Raw genomic sequence first — 17,819 nt, 5'->3', positions numbered from 1 at the left:
CCCCCCCCTTTTATCTGTAGATGTGGCCCTCCTTGGTTAATAGATCACTGCTAAATCGGTCAATCGTACGTAGATGTGGAAATAAATTAAAAATGGGATCTTGATGTTTGGCCATTTCTCCTCTAACCCAGTATATATATCCGGATACTCGCAGAAGGGGAGAAAAGAGTGTAAAAGAATAAAGTGAATTTTTATTTATTTACAGTATCAAGTGTGACGTATGCAATCAATAAAATAATGGAGTCGATATTTCTATTGCAGCTAAAAGTGTTTTTATATCTGCCAAGGTACTACATGGTAGCTGCCTCTACTGAGGCAGGAACATTTAACAAACATGCACGGAGTAACATTCGGGAATACGATAATTTGGTGCTGTACCGTACCTCAGGTAGGTACCTCCTACCTAGTTCGAAGAGGACCGTCCATGCATTTGGACTACGCAGGGCAGGCACGAACCAATCAGCCACCTAACCAATTAACAGGCTTGCGACTACATATGCACACCCTGGGGCTGACTTCCTCTAATCGATCGCTTACCCTGTCATGAGGCCTCGACGTCTCATCAGCGTTCTAGACTCATCAGTATCCGTGCCATGGAGATACCTATTTCACGCTTCACGCTTCACGCAACTTCGACTCAGCAGGCACTTGTTTAAACCAGGGTCTAAAACACCCGAAAGCTTTCAGGCGCTGCAGTTCAATCTGCATCGCAATTGGCATCTCCAAGCAAAATCTTGTCAATTCCCTATCGGACGTCCCAGTTTGCCGTACTTACTGTATACCTACCACATAGCCCTCAGTACCGAATGCGAACTTCTAATTGCTGCTACATGCACCAATTCTCGTTTGAGCAAATTGGCAAGACTAGGGATACCAAGACAAACTGCCATTACTCCAATACGGTCAAGTCTCGTCTGCTGGCCTTGAAAGTTGTGGATCAATCAACCAACGAAGGCTATTGGTCTGCGAGCCACGGAATCCCACTCCGTGTCACTATATTCGCTGCTATCCAAGAGACTAACTTTCCAAGATGACACTATGATTTTCTGCCGTTGACTGTCTGAAGTCCAAGTTGGAGGAAGAGTCTAAGTCAGGGTTCAAGATTCAAGCCAAGACTACACACAGAATAAGCATTCTGGGATCGAAAGGACGATGCATACGAGAGGCGTTACACTGTCCACGGAGAGTCGCTCGTTTAATCTGGGGGCTGCTTCTCGGGCTACAGCCAATCGTAAGGCTGGGAGGGATCGAGATTCTGACCATTCGCTGAATTCCCATGCCGCTCCATGGACGATTCCTACACTACTTCCCGATTCACAATTACCGATACCACACATTTATGGTTTGTACCGAATTGACGCTGTTTGTGTGGATGGCCTGATGAACAATGCCATATTGCACAGCACATCTCGCCCATCGATGCAACGATCTACCTCACGCCTACATACCCTTCATCCGACAGTCCTATGCTAAAACCAAGTGGGTATGGGTAATCTACTACCTTTACCTCGTTTGTTGAAGAGAAGGCAGTAGTCTGCAAGGAACTTTGGAACGAGAAGGAGAGACCGGATCCAAGGGCACCTTCACTGCTCAAGTTAGCTGCCAGAGACACTGACCCGTCGTGGAAGAACGGATAGCAAGATTGATGCCTTGGAACCGCTTATAATATGCGTCATTCGACTGGAAGCATCAACTAAAAATGACGAATAAACCTCGTTGCTGCACAAACGGACTCGGGCAAGACGTCGGTGGCCATACCATGTGGCCCATGGAGAAGGAACCTGGGGGAATTTCCCAAACCCAAGCAGGCAGATCGCCTGTTGGCGCGTCACCGTGGGCGATTCAACCAAAGAACTTCTCGATCATGGTGAAGCTCGAATTTTGGGCGTCTCGCGATCCATAAGCCAAAGCTCGATTTCAGTAACGGGCATGGCTCGATGACGATCAGGAACAACCCACGCGCGGAACAGAACATGCGTCACTTGTATAGGCCCACACCTCCCTGGCTCCCAATTGCTCCGACCACCAAAACTCAAGCGGAGCTCCACTAGAATTGGCCCACAACCACCTGGCTACCGACGAGCGATGCCTCTTGAAGAACAAGCTCACCTTCAACCCTGACAATCCGTCTGTCACGCTTCTTTAGTAGGCCAGTACGCACCGTCCCGACGAGTTTCGAGCCTCTCGCCTCTATGAGCCAGCCGCAAAACAGGTCGGAGAGATGACACCAAGGAGCGTGTCTGCGTGACATGTTGTTCTCAGTCTCACCCTGTCATCCAAGCATCCCGTTTGTACTGGGACGGCGGGACCATGACCGTTTCACCAACTGGGATCGAGATCTTGCCCGTTATAGTTTATGAGTTCCTGCACTATACCGTAGTCTACGGACGGTGCTGTACCGGTGCTTCGAGCGTTGGCAGGCACACTGAATGAGTGTGGACGGTGATGCATCCAAGCAGCCTGCCAGGTGCTGCGATCTTGCCGTCTCGGGTCAAATCAGTCAATCAATCGACGGTTGATCAACATGCGCAATTGCCTTTTTCTGAATAGAGGATGCGGATACGCCAAGTTCCATAACACTCACTCCTGCCCGCGTCCTTGGAACACCATGATGGGCTGGTTGTACGACATTTAGACAAACATCAGCATCAGCATCAGTATGCCACCCCTGAGTTTTTTTCTTTTTACATGTTCTCGATACCATGTCGCTCTTGCTATCGACTGGTTTGAAACTAATCAGCAATCTCAAGCTGTTCCATCATTTACTCACTTATATTTAGACTTTCTTCCATCCGTGGATGACTCTGCTAAAAGTCCCCAGTCACGGGCACCAGTAGTGTTGCGCTGCGTTGCGTTGCGTTGCGTTGCGTTGAAGCGACCTCAATATGGACTTTGAATGTGTCCATTGGACCAAGATGGGGCATCTCGATGTTGTCCAGGTGCCGCCCTATCGTATACGTAGCCGACGACAGGGCCCCGGGGGTCCACGCTTCTTGTTTTTGACCCATCTTAAGTTGAACTGCATTGCTTTATGTACATGCGTTGCTCAGCAATGACCGTGCCAATTGTCCATAACTCGAGGTTTTGTCATGGTTGACGCCTGATGCTCCAGTCAGAATTGGCCCTTGCATTATCATCATTCATCGACCTTCTTGAACGTCAAAACTTGCTATGTCCCAGCTAGGAAAAGATGTTAGTTGAAGGCTGCGGATCAGTCAGAGTATCCACCAGCCAGTCCAGATTTCAGAGACAAATGCCAAGACTGTGCGTGCATCCTTGACGGAAGATTGTAGGCCTACCCCTTCTCCCACCCGACCACTTCCACGCCCCCATTCCGTTGTGCTCTGCTGCGAACTGGCCGGGCTGGACTACGTCCTCCTAGCTCCCTGCGAGCCTCTGAACAACAAGACCACCACCCCCCGAACGTAGTGCCATGTAGGAATCTGATGTTTCTGCTCTTTCTCTGCTCTCACGATTTTATCCTCGCTTCCGAAACCCTGATTTGCCTAATCGCTTTCTTTCAATAGTCTTTAGTATTTGCCGGTGGCTGCGGCACCTCCGACTCTTCTCCGTTTCCCCTGGACCCTGTTCCTGCCCTCCATTAACATACAGCAAGCATTTGGATTCCACGATGCCCTGAGATTGATCCCCCCAGTCTCAACATTGCCTCTAACAGCACCTCTCCACAGAGCAATTCCTCGACTTGGCTTGTTTTCAACAACTGACACACCCCTGTACATGGGCACTTGAAAGTCCATTTCTTTAGAATCTGATTCTTATAAGCGTCCTGCCTGTCTAGTTCGGCTCAGGGCCGCGCGCACACACCAACAGGAGCTTAGGTCCAGAACATTGATCCTCAACCGACCGACCTGCAGCCAAACATAACCCGGGGTCTGTTCTGTCTTCTTGGATCTGTCACCTCACAGTCGCCTCATAAGTTTCAATTCCGAGATCACCTGCTAATCCACCTCCTCGTCACTGCTCTCGATATTGTTCCTGGACGAGGTCTTGCGCCGCTGACTGATCGTGGGCTTCCCTCCTATCCCCATTGCGGTTGGACAGAGCACCTTTCTCCCTAACCCATAACCAACCCACCACGGCCCAGGATTCATTCTGTGCCATCGAGATATCCGATTCTGTGTCTTGCCTCTGTTGAGGCTCATACCTGCTGCAATCGACTCCCTTACAAGCTCGACTCATCCATCCTTCCCTCTTGGTCACTTTCTGGTTTCTCTTTCTACTCTCGTTCTCGATTATCCGCCTCGAAAAATTCGTTCGTTCGTTTATTCGTTCGTCGCCGTGGTATGTCAATTGAAAAATCTTTGTCAGAATAGCATCCCCCATTATATGTCCCATCTGTTCTTGTCCTGAAGTCTGTCTGCAACTGTAGCAGACCTGCCCATCGCTCTCGACCAGCGTCGAGTGACCCCATCTCTTACTTGTATATGCATAATCAGTATCAATTTCGTCCATCTCTCTACCCTTTCCCGTCGTCGCTGCCCATGCCCGCATTGCCAATCAATGCACATTCTGTTTCCCGGCCCTGAGTTTATACTCTTGACCCCTCAAGCCTGTCCTGTCCTATACCGTCCAGCTTAGCCTCGCTTCGTCGGTGTCAATCGCGCTCTGGTGCTATACGCCGCCCTGGGCATAGTCGTCACTCTGGCAGTAGGGCATCTGTGTTCCACCAGTCTTTGATCCTTGCCCAACGCACTTCCATTGATAACTTCTTCCACACACGTTAGTTGTTCGACTCCGAACGGCATCGTCAGTTCATCACATCTCAGTGCCTAACCCCGCGTTTCAGAACCCACCCATTCTCGACTATTCATCAAGCCGCCAACCATACGAAAAAGGAGAGCATCATCCAACACACTCGTGTGATTAGTTTTATATTACCGAATACCTACTTGGTGCATTGTGTGGCTGTATCAACGACCTCAGCCTCTCGGTATCGCTATCTGCCTCAGATTGCAGGCTGCAAATCGCCAGTCCACTTGGACCTGGATTACGTTGAAGTCGTCACCCTGGCACCAATCAATAGAAACATATTCATCTTCAAAGGACAGGTCCTGGGGACTTTCCAGCCGTGCTGTATGTCTTCTGATCTTGAATCGGTCTTCGCCGAGTTGGGTTTGTCCCAATATCTCGGCGCCTTCGTTGAGCAAGGGTTTGATGAGTGGGATATTATCCTCGACATACAAGAGTCGGATCTGTAGGTGCCCCCAACCTTGACTGGCCCTGAAACTTACACTGACTGTCCAACAGAGATGCACTGGGCGTCAAGCTTGGCCACCGTAGGGTATGGAGAATATCACCGCCTACTTAGGCAAAAACTAATATAATACTCGTCTAGAAACTTCAAAGAAGAATAGCCAATGCCCGGGGTATATCTCCATCAGCGTCTCTGGCGACCCCTGCAAGGCCAACAAGCGAAGAAGTCAAGTCTGAAAGTGTACAACCCGAGCCTAGTCGGACAGAAACACCCCCAGAGGGACATGGTGTCGCGAAACGAAAATACCGACGTCATCCTAAGGTGCGAAGAAATTCGTGCACCACTAGAAGTAACCATAACTAACAGGATATTAGCCTGACGAAAATGCCCCTGAGCGGCCCCCCTCGGCTTATGTGCTGTTCTCTAATAGTAAGCGATGCCCCAAGTCAATAATCCTTTTGTCAGCACAGTGATATTAACAAGTGCCGCAAAGAAATGAGAGAAGACTTGAGGAGTCAAAATCTCACATTTACAGAAATTGCCAAGCTGGTAGGGGAAAACTGGCAAAATCTGAATGCTAGTGAAAAGGAAGCGTACGAGAGCCAAGCAAATGCAGACAAGGAAAAATACCACCGAGACTTGGTGGAGTATAAGAAGACGGCCGACTACCGTAAATACATGCAATATTTGCACGAGTTCAAGGAGAAGCAAGCCAAACGAACTCAAGGTTCGTAGCCACTTGGCGTCAAACCCATCGTTCATCGATGGAGTAATGAAACTGACATACTGACCTCGACTAGCCGATTCTTCCAAGAGGACCAAACTGGACCCTATTCGGCTGCGCCATAGCAGCAGCAGCAGCAGCACCATGACGCCCGGCAACACGCCAAGTGGAAGTGGCAGTGAAAGGTTACAGGGGAGCGAGCCACCGCCTTGTTACCGGGAAAGGTTGAATTCGATCGCATCGGTAGCCGAGTCACAGCATTCGTCGACAACACCAACACTCCTATCGCAAGCCAACTCGAATGATGACACTATGTCATCTCCCCGGGGCAACCATTTCGATGCCGGCAGTCCTCGAGAGCCTATCCATCAAACTTCCACGCGCCAGCAGCCTTGGCGAGATGGTTGCCGTGGAGCGGAAACATCTCAGCAACAGCATCTTCCGTCTTTGTCCAATATGCTCGAGGATGGAAGGAAAGGTATGCCCATATCATCGGGCTCCGAAGGAAATCCGTATTCGAGTGGTTTCGTCGCTGCGAATCATCCAAGATCAGTACCTGAGGTGCCAAACGTCCTCCCATCGGCTCCGTCCAAAGTCCCGCTCCTTCGACACGAACCGTCCTCAACCAGCAGCGTGGGATCAATCAGCCCAGCAGGAAGTTTTGCACGAACACCTGGCGAAGGCCCACTGCCGATTCACGCTCTACTCTCCCACCACCAGACGCTGCCGACCCCAATTGCTGCTGCTAACGCGGGGATGTTCGAACGAAGTTCTTCTGTTTCTGGTTTCGGAACAACTCCCAGCCCGACGGACCCTGCACCGCTTGCGAGGCCATCGTTTCGTCATGGCGTAGTGCCCAGAGGATATGGTACTTGATCCTCACACCGCAGATTTCTGCAAAAAAGCTTAAGCTAACACGGCTTACAAGGCTCTCAACCTCTGCCGCCTACTGGCCCCCCAGCCAGACACGATGAATACACGACAGACGGTGACGTACCGATGACACAAGCGCCCGATTTCATTACTTCAATTGAAGAGCGGCCTCTGCGACCTCGCTTGGATGGTATGAGTGTCTTGCTGAGAGCAGGCGAGTTCGTCGCCAAGAATGAACGAGACGAACAGCGCTAAGGAGATGATAACGGATTATGTTCAAGACATATTGCTGTTATATACGACGCTGAAACGATCGCCCTAATGTGTGGAGCTAAAGCCCCCTTCTTTTATTATATTGTTGGATACCCACGTGTTATGATGTATACTCTTTTCAATTCAAGGTCGGACCTGGGCGAATGATGGTATGTGTGTATACATACCTCCGTAATGACGATGGCGATAAGGGTTTGAGCAGTTGAGGTTTTTGGCGTTACGGAATGAATGGTCTGGGTACAATCGGCTGGCGAGAATTTGAAAAGCAGCAACCAGGGCCATAAGGGAGGGGTATGATTTATATTCGAATATTTGTTTAGGCCCTCGAAGGGTCGGTTGTACGACGTACCATTTATGCATCATCCGGTCGTGGTTGGTGGGCTTTTTCTGGGACAAAAAAAAGGAGGATGACTAGAAACCAGGTTAGCCAGTATGAAATGCTATAATCTCATGATTTTATATGAATGAATTCCACTTGTGCACAATTCCGTTGCATCATGAGATTTAACTGAGTTTGAGGGCATTCCCAAGTGTCAGACCACCAGCAGATGATTGCGGCGAGAACGGAATCTGTTGTAATTGCGGTTATGGAGGATGTGAAACAGATAGGGGCGTCGATTGATTTGTCTCGTCGTCATCGCTATCTCCCTTGACGATACTACGGAGAGGACGATAAGAAGAAACTTGCGATTCGTGTCAAGAAAAAGTTATCGAGAACAATAAAATAAAGAAGAAAGGCGAATGGACAGTTCGAATATGAAAGGAAGGGTCCTCCCTTACCAGGTTTTATGAAACCTTGACCCAAGCCAGGTGCCTACCTACTTCGTCAATGGTTCCTCCCCGCAAAACTCAACGTCGTCATAAGGGTCCAGTTCGTAATACGTTCCAACGTCATGGTGCAGGTACGAAAGGAGTGTGGGGTGGATCACCTAAGAACAAAAAAACAGAAATAGTGGACCCATAAAGTACGTAACTTTCCAACACAACCGACTCTAAGGTGAGGTGAGTTGATGATGGTGTGTACAGTAAGTTAGTACCTAACATTGCAACCTCGACTTAATAACATGTTAAATGTTATCGCAGTGTCGTAGTCCAGAAGGATGTCATGTTGGCGACTCATACCCTTTTGAAATTCGTACATGGAGCATAGTTCTACCCATTGCCTATCACAGTCTGGAAACTCGATACCAACGAAACTACCTAGGCTCTGTAACGAACCAGGGGAACATCGACTGAAATGAGTCAAGAGTCAGATCCGCGAATCTAAACTTGTTTCCCCTGGACAATTATTGGTTACGGCGCCACGTGGTCCTTGTGTACTAACACATAAGATGAAAACTCGATAAACTTTGAGTAGAATTTGACGTGACTGCACAAAAACAAAGAATGCCATTGCCCAAGACACACATGTGTACCTACATAGATATATAATATATACAGGTAGCCAATCGTTCATTCCGTCGTGTCCTTCATATAAACAATTGCTCTAAACATTGCCTGTCTCGACTTCTTCCCTAACGCCAGGATATCATCAGGGTATCTTTCATGCCCTCCCTAGATGTCTTTCGAATGAAGTCTGCAGGTGTCTCATGACTCGTCAAGTAAACTATGTCCCAAAACATAGACACAGCCAAGCAGTGTAAAATTGCTCATACTATTCGCCCTCAACGATCTCCGCTGTCCAATCCCTGCGAATTTCCAGCTCTGAGAGACCGGGTGTATTCTCAATCACCAAACCCTTCTCGTTGGCCAGATGCAGGAGACAGATGAAGCAGTAGGACGTAGAAATATCATCCATAACCGGTTTAGGATATACGGTTTGCAAGTTATTCATGACTTCTGTAAACTTGAGTGGTTGATCTTGTTTGAAATCGCTGTCAGGTGATGCCAAAGGTTCGGGTTGCTTCTGGAAATGTCTGTTAGCATCTTGCTTATTAGTGGTACCGATTTCATAGATAACTTACCCCGAGGATGTCGTTATCCATACCCTTCCACAACTCCTCCTTGAGTCTTCGCACATCAACCTTCTTGGCTACTCTGGCGTATTGCACGTACTCTGGTCGCACGCGCCTTGTTTGAGTGACCAACGTCGTTCCAAAAGCCCCAGTGTTCGTCACCGTCTCGCCATTGAGAAGAGCTGTGAAACCACCGCCCTCAGTCAGACCGGCTTGGCCATCGACACCTGGCGAGAAGTGTTCGCGTGCATCGGCAAACTCCAGGTCGTCGTCGTCGTCCAAATCGCCGCCGCCGGGGAATGGCATGCCATCATCTTGGAAGAAGTTGGCATCGTAGTCGCCTCCAGGCGGTGCCGTGTCGTCGGTGTTCTGGGGCGCCTTTTGCTTTGCCCAAAATTCTTCGTCCATCTCTCCCTCGGGCTGATTGTCCAAGCCAACATTGCCAAAACCACCAGTGCGAGAGTTGAATCCTGTGCGTCGCTTGTTCATCCGTGCCTTTGGCTTGAGGAAAAGATTCAACAGAGACTTGGAGTTGAAATGCTTGTCGTCAGGAAGAAGATTGCGTGACTTTGACTTCCAGTCCTTTTTGGGCATGCTGATGGATGTGTTGTTTGTAGCCTGCGTGTAAATGAGATCCGAAGTGTGCGAGTCGAGAGGAGCGGCAAAGTCGATTTCGAATGGCTCCTTTTCCTTGCGTTTCTTTGTTTCAGTTGCCGGCTTGTTGACATCTTTGATCTTTCTGATTCTCCAGTGCTCGGCGCTTGTCCAATTCTTCTGCAAGGCTTGGTCGAAAAACCCGAGGATATCTTCGTGCATTTTGTCCGCTTGCTGAGCGCTTGTCATGGAAACAATGTATTCCCCGTTGCCCTTGCCATCCACCTCATCCCCGTCGCCGCCTTCTTCACCGAAACCAGCGTCATACACTCGCATCTGTGGCTCCAGGGCGGCTTCACGGGCCCAAGCCTCACCACCTTCGCCAAAAGCGACGTCCTCAACGGCATCAAAAGTTCCGAGGCCAAGGTCGTCATCATCAAACCCGGCTGGCGCATCGCCATCGATGACAAGGCCCGAAATATCACCCAATGCCCCAGGTGTCTTTTCCTTGTCTTGGTCTTGCTTCCAGTCCTCAGGCGCCTTCAAGAAGGGGATATCCATGGAACCAGAAGGATCACCGAGGTCAAACGTTTTCAGAGACGGGCAGACGTCAAGCTCGTCGAGTCGGTATAGATCGGGAATGAACTTGGCACCAAGAGCTCCCAGGTCGATTTCGACATCATCAGCTTCATCGTCATCTTCCAACTGCTCTTCCCCTGCGTCGTCTTCTTCGATACCATCGTCTTCTTCATTGCCGTCTTCGTTAGCCTTCTTCTTTCCCAGAGTGGTGGCATCGCCACTGTCGTCGCTGCTGTCAAAAACGATGCGCCCTTGTGAATCAATCATCAGATGGTTCAGAAGAAGTCCTTTGGCACCTCCCTCATCAAAATCGGCGGATGCTTTCTTGAACAGTGGGTCGACAGCAAATTCCAACTCAAACTTCTTGAGTTGCAGCGAGTTAAACGAGGGTGCGAGCGTTGCTTCAGACGATCGTTGTGTCTGGCCAATGTCAGTTTGAATTTCCTGATTCATGCACATGAATAAAACCATACCTTCTTTTTTGGTTTCTTCTTGACATTCCCATCCTCATCCAATTCTTCTTCGTCACTCTCGTCGGCGTCTTCGCCATCCTTGTCTTTTTTCTTGGCATTGTTGCTATCGGCGAGGCCGCTCAGCAGTTTGCCTGTCTCGGTTGCAACACTGTCGACTCGATTCGTATAAATTTTGACACACCCGTCTAGGGTACAACTAGCCTTTTGGAAGTTGACGCCGTCGCCCTCCTTGAGAAGTGACATGTCGTGGAAATAGTCGATAAGAGCAAAGTTCCACGAGTTTGTCGCATTGATCTTGTTGTCGGTTGCCATCTTCATCCACTCCTCAAAGTTGGCTAGAAGAGGGACTCGCTTCATAGGCGTGACTGCAGAACCTCCAACCACAAAGACTTCATCATCTTCAATATTGCTGGCGCGGCCAGGGCGGGGTGTTTGCGGGTCGCCGTTTTCCGTGTCGTCGAGGCGAGCCATGCTTTTGCGAGGAGTCGCGGCCTTTTTAATTTCGTTGAACTGTCTCTCATGAAGAGCTCTTCTAGAGCTCATGCGCTGACCTTTTTCTGAAACATCGTCGTTGAGGGGGATTCTGAATAGCCGCATTAGCATATTACAGCGGTAGCCAGTGAATCAGCTTATCGGTACTCACTTTATCGGTGAGTGTGCAATGTATGAAGGCGCCGTCCCGGGGCCAGTATTTGCCCTAACACTCCCTGATCTTGGAGCTTGAGCAACGCGAGGCATTTTGAAAGTGATTTGTGTGGGTTATTAATTAAAGAGGGCGGAGTTGGACGAGGCCTATCGCGTCTTTGTCGTCGTCGTCGTAGTGTTGCCCCCCCTTGGCAAAGTAAACAAAATAATGCGAACTGTTAGTGGTAGGTGGGTTGTTTGTGGGGTAACGACTGTGCGCCTCACTTGATACCTGAGGTTTTTCTTTGTGGCTGACGAGTAGGTATCACCAAAACCTTATCTTGGTACTAAGGTAGTATCTACAACTCAATGGCGACCAGCTCGGCCAGTACACGTTCCAGGGTGTAAAAAATAAATACTTAGAAACGTGCTCCGAACGGTACCAGTCAACTCGCGGATTTTGTCTCTCATGCGCCTAGTTCCCAAGACCTAGGTACCTCTTCTTTTTGATAGCGTTATTAGCGTTAATAAGCGGAAAGTATCTTCCGTCTTAAACGGAACATGGCGGACACCACGCGGGAACTGCCAAGGCATGAAGCTTATCACCCCTGTTCATGCATCGCGAAACTTCGTGGCGGCACGTAAGGCAGGCACGTTGTAAACGAGAAACAAGCCAGAGACAAAACGATGTACAGTCAGACGCATTAAACAGCTCGATATAGGTAGACAACCCATTTACAACAACAGCAGGTGATGAAGCTTAGCATTTAGGCTAGCCCATACTGTCACTACCAGCTCTGAACTGGCTAGACTGGATCAGATACGTACGTTTTGTATGTTCCTGCTAATCTCTTGACGAGCCACACTCACACAACGGCTGTGGCAACTACTTCACCGATCCGCATCATGGAATACCAGCACCTAAGCAGGCGGCCTCCGCTAACCAGAGGTACAGTACTAGTCTAAGTGTTCGTCTTCGTCCCCGTCTTCGTCACCATCATGTAGAGCTTGCGATAAGCTCGTCGCAAAAGAAGCGCTAAAAACGCTTGAAACTGGTTTTCTGGTAGGTACCTGACCAAAGTGATACAGTCCTTACTTATTTCCTGTGGAATTTATCAGTTGGATTTTCGCTGCCTCGGGTAATCGCGAAGGGACGACGTGGACGCGGGCAACAGTTAGACCATGTCACGTCACAACACGATATCCAGTCCCTCGGTAGTACCTTTGTAGGTCGGTAGTCTATTTAACCTACCCTCCTCGCTTCCATCCTCCTCTCGCCGAATCCCATTCATTCACAAGCATCTTTTATGATTGCATCCTCTTGTTTATCGATTCTTGCATCCAAGTGACAATGGCATTCCTAGCAACCGCTTTATGATATGACGATACCAACACCACAATGACGAATATCACCCCTCGCAGGCAAGCCTGCCCGAACGACGACATCGACCGACGTCGCAATACAGCTCCTGAACGATTCCTTCGAGGCAGTCGACTCAAGTCTCGCCCCTTCTACACTACGGTCTTTCTTCTATCGATTTTAACCGCATATTCTTTCCTTTCGCACACAACATTTGCGCAGTCTGGCTCCAACCACGCCGCCGATCCTCATCACCTATTCAAGCGAAGCTCCTCCACCGACACCCCCGAGTGCAACCAAGTTCATGATGCTCAAGACAAATGCGCTTTTGTGCGCAAATACTGCACCGACGATGACGCCGGACTCGTCCCTTATATCGACCTCTATTATTGTGCTTTCGGCAACGTACGGCCTATCGCATTCGGCATCCTCGTTGCCTGGCTTGGTCTCCTCTTTACCACCATTGGAATTGCTGCAAGTGATTTCTTCAGTGTCAACTTGAGCACAATCGCTACTGTTCTTGGTCTCAGCGAGAGTCTAGCAGGCGTCACATTTCTAGCATTCGGCAATGGGTCTCCCGACGTATTCAGCACTTTTGCTGCGATGGGCTCTAACAGTGCTAGCATGGCCGTTGGTGAGCTGATAGGAGCTGCAAGTTTCATCACTGGCGTTGTTGCTGGGTCTATGGCTCTCGTGAGGGAGTTCCGTGTCGATCGAAAAACATACACCCGCGATATTTGCTTCTTTATTTTTGCCGTTGTTTTTACCATGATTTTCTTGGCTGATGGCCATTTGCACCTCTGGGAGTGCTGGGCCATGATTGGTTACTATGCAGTATATGTTGTCACTGTCGTAACATGGCACTGGTGCTCGACGAGGCGCAAAGCCAGACAACGCCGAGAAGGGGAAGCGCGCAGCCATGTTTATCATTCCGGGGATGAGCTTGCTGGCGAACCGTATCGAGATGATGTAGACGACATTGGTTCGGCTCCTGGCACTGCTGTTTCTACTCCGCCCGACATTTCACTCCTTGAAGCGGGACCTAGGATCGAGGTGGAGGGCACATCGCAACTAGACGAGAGCGACATGTCAAGCGAGGACCATGACCGCATGGTTGCAGCCGAGGTCAACAGCAGCATGCGAGTGTTGCGAGGTCGTGGAACCCGGAGAAACACAATGACCCCTATTCGACCTAGTCTCGTTGGAGCGCTCGAATTTCGGTCCGCGCTGGCTCAGCTGCAGCGTGAGGGTAACTTGCAACTGTCCACAATCCCAGGAAGAAGTTACTCGGATTATCACATCCATAGGCGAAGGCAAACCACGGCAACTATCTCAGATGCAGCTCGTTCAGACGGCCGGCCAGCTTCGGGCCATGATGGGCATGCGCCCAGAAGGAACAGAGCACTCTCTTCAGGAGACCAGCCTGTGGGAACAGCTTCTCATTCTGATCTACGTATCCCGAGTCGTGATAGAGGTGAAAGTAACCTGTCAGTTCCCGGCTCTACAGCCAGCGGTACAAGAGCATCAAGTCCGAGCCCATCACACACTGTTGGGGGAAATCTGGCTGCACCACTTGTCGGCCCTAGCGGGACCACCTTTGATGCTCCCAGCGAAAGCGCGAGAGGACAAATGCCGACTCCTGAGCTACATCTGCAAATTCCGAGTCCAAGCCGTCGCAGCTCCTGCAGCGATCGATCTTCTCCGAACCAACCTTTCCCTATGTACACTGATTCGCCAGCACTGCTCACACCCAACTATCACAACGACCCAGTTGAGTTTTTTGTGTCACCGGGAGGAGTATCGCCCAGTACCGTAGTGCCGGGCCTAGGAGGTCGTGAGACACCATTTGCCGACTTGCAGTTGACGGTCGATGTGCCATCCCGCCCTGTAAGGTGGTGGCCATATGCTGTGCTACCGCCTCCTCACATAGTGTTGGCAACATTGTTTCCTACATTGCAAGGCTGGAAAGAGAAGACAGTGTGGGACAAGCTCGTCAGTGCCATTTCTGTACCGAGCATCTTTCTTCTGGTAATCACCTTGCCAGTGGTCGACTCAGCGACAACAGATGGCGAGTCCTCTCTCCTTGAGACGATCGTTGACCTTGCTAATAGCCATCACGGGATTGGGCATATGGCGTCACCCGCGTCGGTCGAGCATTCGCCAATCGAATCGGAAGGCGAGACAGAATGGGAGCGTTATCGAAGATGCTCTCATGTAAGCCAGGGTAGCAGTTATTTAGGGTCTGCTGTTCCGCCTTCCTCAGCACATGCCGCTGGAGGGGAGTATTCGACCGCCCCGCATCTGTCTCTAGGGCCACCAGCGATCGTGACCAAGCCTGCTTCGGATTTTCCTTCTTCTAGCAGTGCTAGAGGTGACTGCACAGGCTGGAATCGGTGGCTCGTGGCACTCCAGCTTTTCACCGGGCCTCAGTTCGCCGTTTTGGTCCTATGGGCCAACACTCTGGAAGATCAGGAAAGTCCTCATAAGACTCTAATCCGGATGGTGCTCTACACTCTTCTTGCATCACTCATCCTCCTTGGAGGTTTGATTGTTTTCACATCGGAGGACAGGCCACCTCGTTATCATTATCTGCTCTGCTTCATGGGGTTCATTATTAGTATTGCTTGGATCTCGACTATAGCAGGCGAGGTCGTTGGGGTTCTTAAGACAGTCGGCGTTATTCTGAATATTTCGGAAGCGCTGCTGGGTCTTACAATTTTCGCTGCTGGCAACAGCGTGGGAGACTTGGTTGCCGACATTACGGTGGCGCGACTGGGATACCCCGTCATGGCCTTGTGAGTATTGATGTGCTTCGCCGAAAGATATAACTGACAAGCTATCTAGGTCTGCTTGTTTTGGTGGTCCGATGTTGAATATATTGCTCGGCATCGGTATCGGAGGTGTCATGATGATGGTCAAGAAAGCAAACAAGAAGCATCACAAAAACCCTTCCCTCCCCATCAAGTACAAGCCTTACCGTATCCAAGTCAACGGAACGTTGATGATCTCAGCCATAACGTTGCTGGTGACTTTGGTAGGGCTGTTGATTGTTGTGCCCATGAATAAGTGGATCTTGAGCCGCAAGATTGGATGGGGATTGATTACACTCTGGGCAGTGAGTACAGTTGTAAATGTTATTATCGAGGTTACTGGAGCTTGGGGCGAGGTGGCATAAACGCGGCGGAGTATATATAGGTAACGACTTTGTACACATTGGATGTTGATACGATAAGGCTAAAAATATATACCAACACGCCTCTATTCGTTATACTTACATATATGGAATGACAATGGATATGAACGAACTTTTGAATATCACGAGTAAAGACTATATCAGCGAATTGGATTTGATATTCTTGGTACTCTATACCACTCACCAAACCCACCTAGACTACGGATACCCATGCTGCAAACTAAATGTACATTTGGCGGTCAGACTCAACAAGAGAGACGCCACTATAGATTTCGCTTGTGGGGAGATCTCATGATAGCAGGTTGGTAGTACCTACCTACCTATGTTTAAGGAAGAACACAGTGGCCAAAGGATGTTGCTTGAACTATGTTCCATTTGTTGGGGTTCCCATTGTACGATGCCATTCTCGAGCAAACCTTGTCGCCTTCTCATAGGTAGCCCCCAGGAACCTTTTCGTTCTAATTACAATAGTTGATGGACCCTTGAATCGTTAGCGGTATAAATGCGACTGTGAGTATGGCGAACTAGCTTGCTGCTCTCATTTGCAAATGCTGTAAAGTTGATAGCTCGTCTCTAACGTCTCCCAATTATTCAATTGAGCTGTAAAAACACTTGTCATCAGTTGATTGAGTATGGCTGCAATCTTAATAGGAAAAGTTCTCCATTGAGGTTTCTTCAGCAGCTATTTTGTACCTGAGTGTGCCCCGCATCTTAGCTTAGTACTGGGTGTGCATCGCAAGGTCCTGCCCCACCCCCTCCTGTTGGCTTGGTCCCCTCCTCAACACCAAGAACTCAGGTACTTTATATTATCGTGACCCCCATTTCTCTTTTTTTTCTTCCCTTCCAACACCAACTTCACACCACAACCCTCACAATGTCTCTCGCTCCTCCATCGTACTCTCCTCTTCAGGAGCGTCCTCTCAAGGACACCATTTGCCTCTTTGATGTCGACGGCACCCTCACCCCCGCGCGTCTGGTACGCCAAAGCTCAATCGACCCCTGATATCCTACAAACCGCTGACAACTCCTCAGGATGCTTCCCCCGAGATTCTTTCCGTCCTCCAGAGGCTTCGCTCAAAGTGTGCCGTCGGTTTCGTCGGCGGTTCCGACTTCGCCAAGCAGCAGGAGCAGCTGGGCAAGCCCGCTGGCCAGCCCGTCACCGCTCTCTTCGACTTTTGCTTCTCCGAGAACGGCCTCACTGCCTTCAAGCTCGGCGAGCCGCTCGACTCAAACACCTTCATCAAGTTCATTGGTGAGGAGCAGTACAAGGAGCTCGCCAACTTTGTCCTCCACTACATCGCCGATCTCGACATTCCTGTCAAGCGTGGAACCTTTATCGAGTTCCGCAACGGCATGATCAACATCAGCCCCGTCGGCCGTAACGCCAGCACACAAGAACGAAACGACTTCGAGAAGTACGACAAGGATGCCAAGGTCCGCGAGAAGTTTGTCGCTGTCCTTAAGGAGCGATTCGGTCATCTCGGCCTCACGTATGTTGCATTACCCCTATTCGCCATCATGAGCTCTAACAGCTGACCAATACTCAACAGTTTCTCCATTGGTGGACAAATTTCCTTCGATGTCTTCCCTACTGGCTGGGACAAGACCTACTGCCTCAAGCACCTCGAGAACGAGGCCAAGAAGCCCGATGGCATTGCCTACAAGAACATTCACTTCTTCGGTGACAAGACTTTCGAGGGCGGCAACGACTACGAGATCTACACCGATTCCAGAACTATCGGTCATTCTGTTACCAGTCCTGAGGATACCATGCGCATCCTTAAGGAGATCTTTGATGTCTAAACATGCAATCTAGTGTTGGGAGCACGAACCAAAAGCATATACGCACTTGCAATAGAAATGAGACCAAGAAAGAAACAAGTTATCGCCCTTGATTTTACAATATGCGCACTTTTATTGATAAAGCTGAAATGCTAGGCAAAAATCACAATGAAA

At 49.7% G+C, this 17,819-nt stretch overlaps 4 protein-coding genes across 4 annotated transcripts, besides 2 other annotated features; 3 read left to right on the top strand and 1 right to left on the bottom strand.

Annotated features, from left to right (window-relative positions):
• Positions 1 to 2,838: 2,838 nt before the first annotated feature.
• Positions 2,839 to 2,872: a microsatellite.
• Positions 2,873 to 4,270: 1,398 nt separating this feature from the next.
• Positions 4,271 to 4,295: a microsatellite.
• Positions 4,296 to 5,096: 801 nt separating this feature from the next.
• FPSE_02664 (uncharacterized protein) lies at positions 5,097 to 7,067 on the top strand (the record flags this gene model as incomplete). The annotated part of the gene is made up of 7 exons (XM_009255783.1): positions 5,097 to 5,215; positions 5,269 to 5,302; positions 5,357 to 5,536; positions 5,590 to 5,644; positions 5,709 to 5,942; positions 6,016 to 6,807; positions 6,868 to 7,067. 7 exons carry the CDS (start codon positions 5,097 to 5,099, stop codon positions 7,065 to 7,067), a joined length of 1,614 nt encoding a protein of 537 aa, XP_009254058.1.
• Positions 7,068 to 8,739: 1,672 nt separating this feature from the next.
• Positions 8,740 to 11,424, bottom strand: FPSE_02665 (uncharacterized protein; the record flags this gene model as incomplete). Its single annotated transcript, XM_009255784.1, has 4 exons — positions 8,740 to 8,991; positions 9,050 to 10,633; positions 10,687 to 11,269; positions 11,330 to 11,424. 4 exons carry the CDS (start codon positions 11,422 to 11,424, stop codon positions 8,740 to 8,742), a joined length of 2,514 nt encoding a protein of 837 aa, XP_009254059.1.
• A 1,285-nt stretch (positions 11,425 to 12,709) lies between these two features.
• FPSE_02666 (uncharacterized protein) lies at positions 12,710 to 15,845 on the top strand (the record flags this gene model as incomplete). The annotated part of the gene is made up of 2 exons (XM_009255785.1): positions 12,710 to 15,465; positions 15,515 to 15,845. The coding sequence occupies 2 exons, from the start codon at positions 12,710 to 12,712 to the stop codon at positions 15,843 to 15,845; spliced, it is 3,087 nt and encodes a 1,028-aa protein (XP_009254060.1).
• Positions 15,846 to 16,737: 892 nt separating this feature from the next.
• FPSE_02667 (uncharacterized protein) lies at positions 16,738 to 17,666 on the top strand (the record flags this gene model as incomplete). The annotated part of the gene is made up of 3 exons (XM_009255786.1): positions 16,738 to 16,839; positions 16,896 to 17,353; positions 17,414 to 17,666. The coding sequence occupies 3 exons, from the start codon at positions 16,738 to 16,740 to the stop codon at positions 17,664 to 17,666; spliced, it is 813 nt and encodes a 270-aa protein (XP_009254061.1).
• Between the last annotated feature and the right edge of the window lie 153 nt (positions 17,667 to 17,819).

The sequence above is a fragment of the Fusarium pseudograminearum genome, chromosome 4, assembly GCF_000303195.2.
Source record: "Fusarium pseudograminearum CS3096 chromosome 4, whole genome shotgun sequence".
NCBI lineage: Eukaryota > Fungi > Ascomycota > Sordariomycetes > Hypocreales > Nectriaceae > Fusarium > Fusarium pseudograminearum.
The sequence above is the reverse complement of the archived record's forward strand: the minus strand, read 5'-3'. Positions and strand labels throughout refer to the sequence as shown.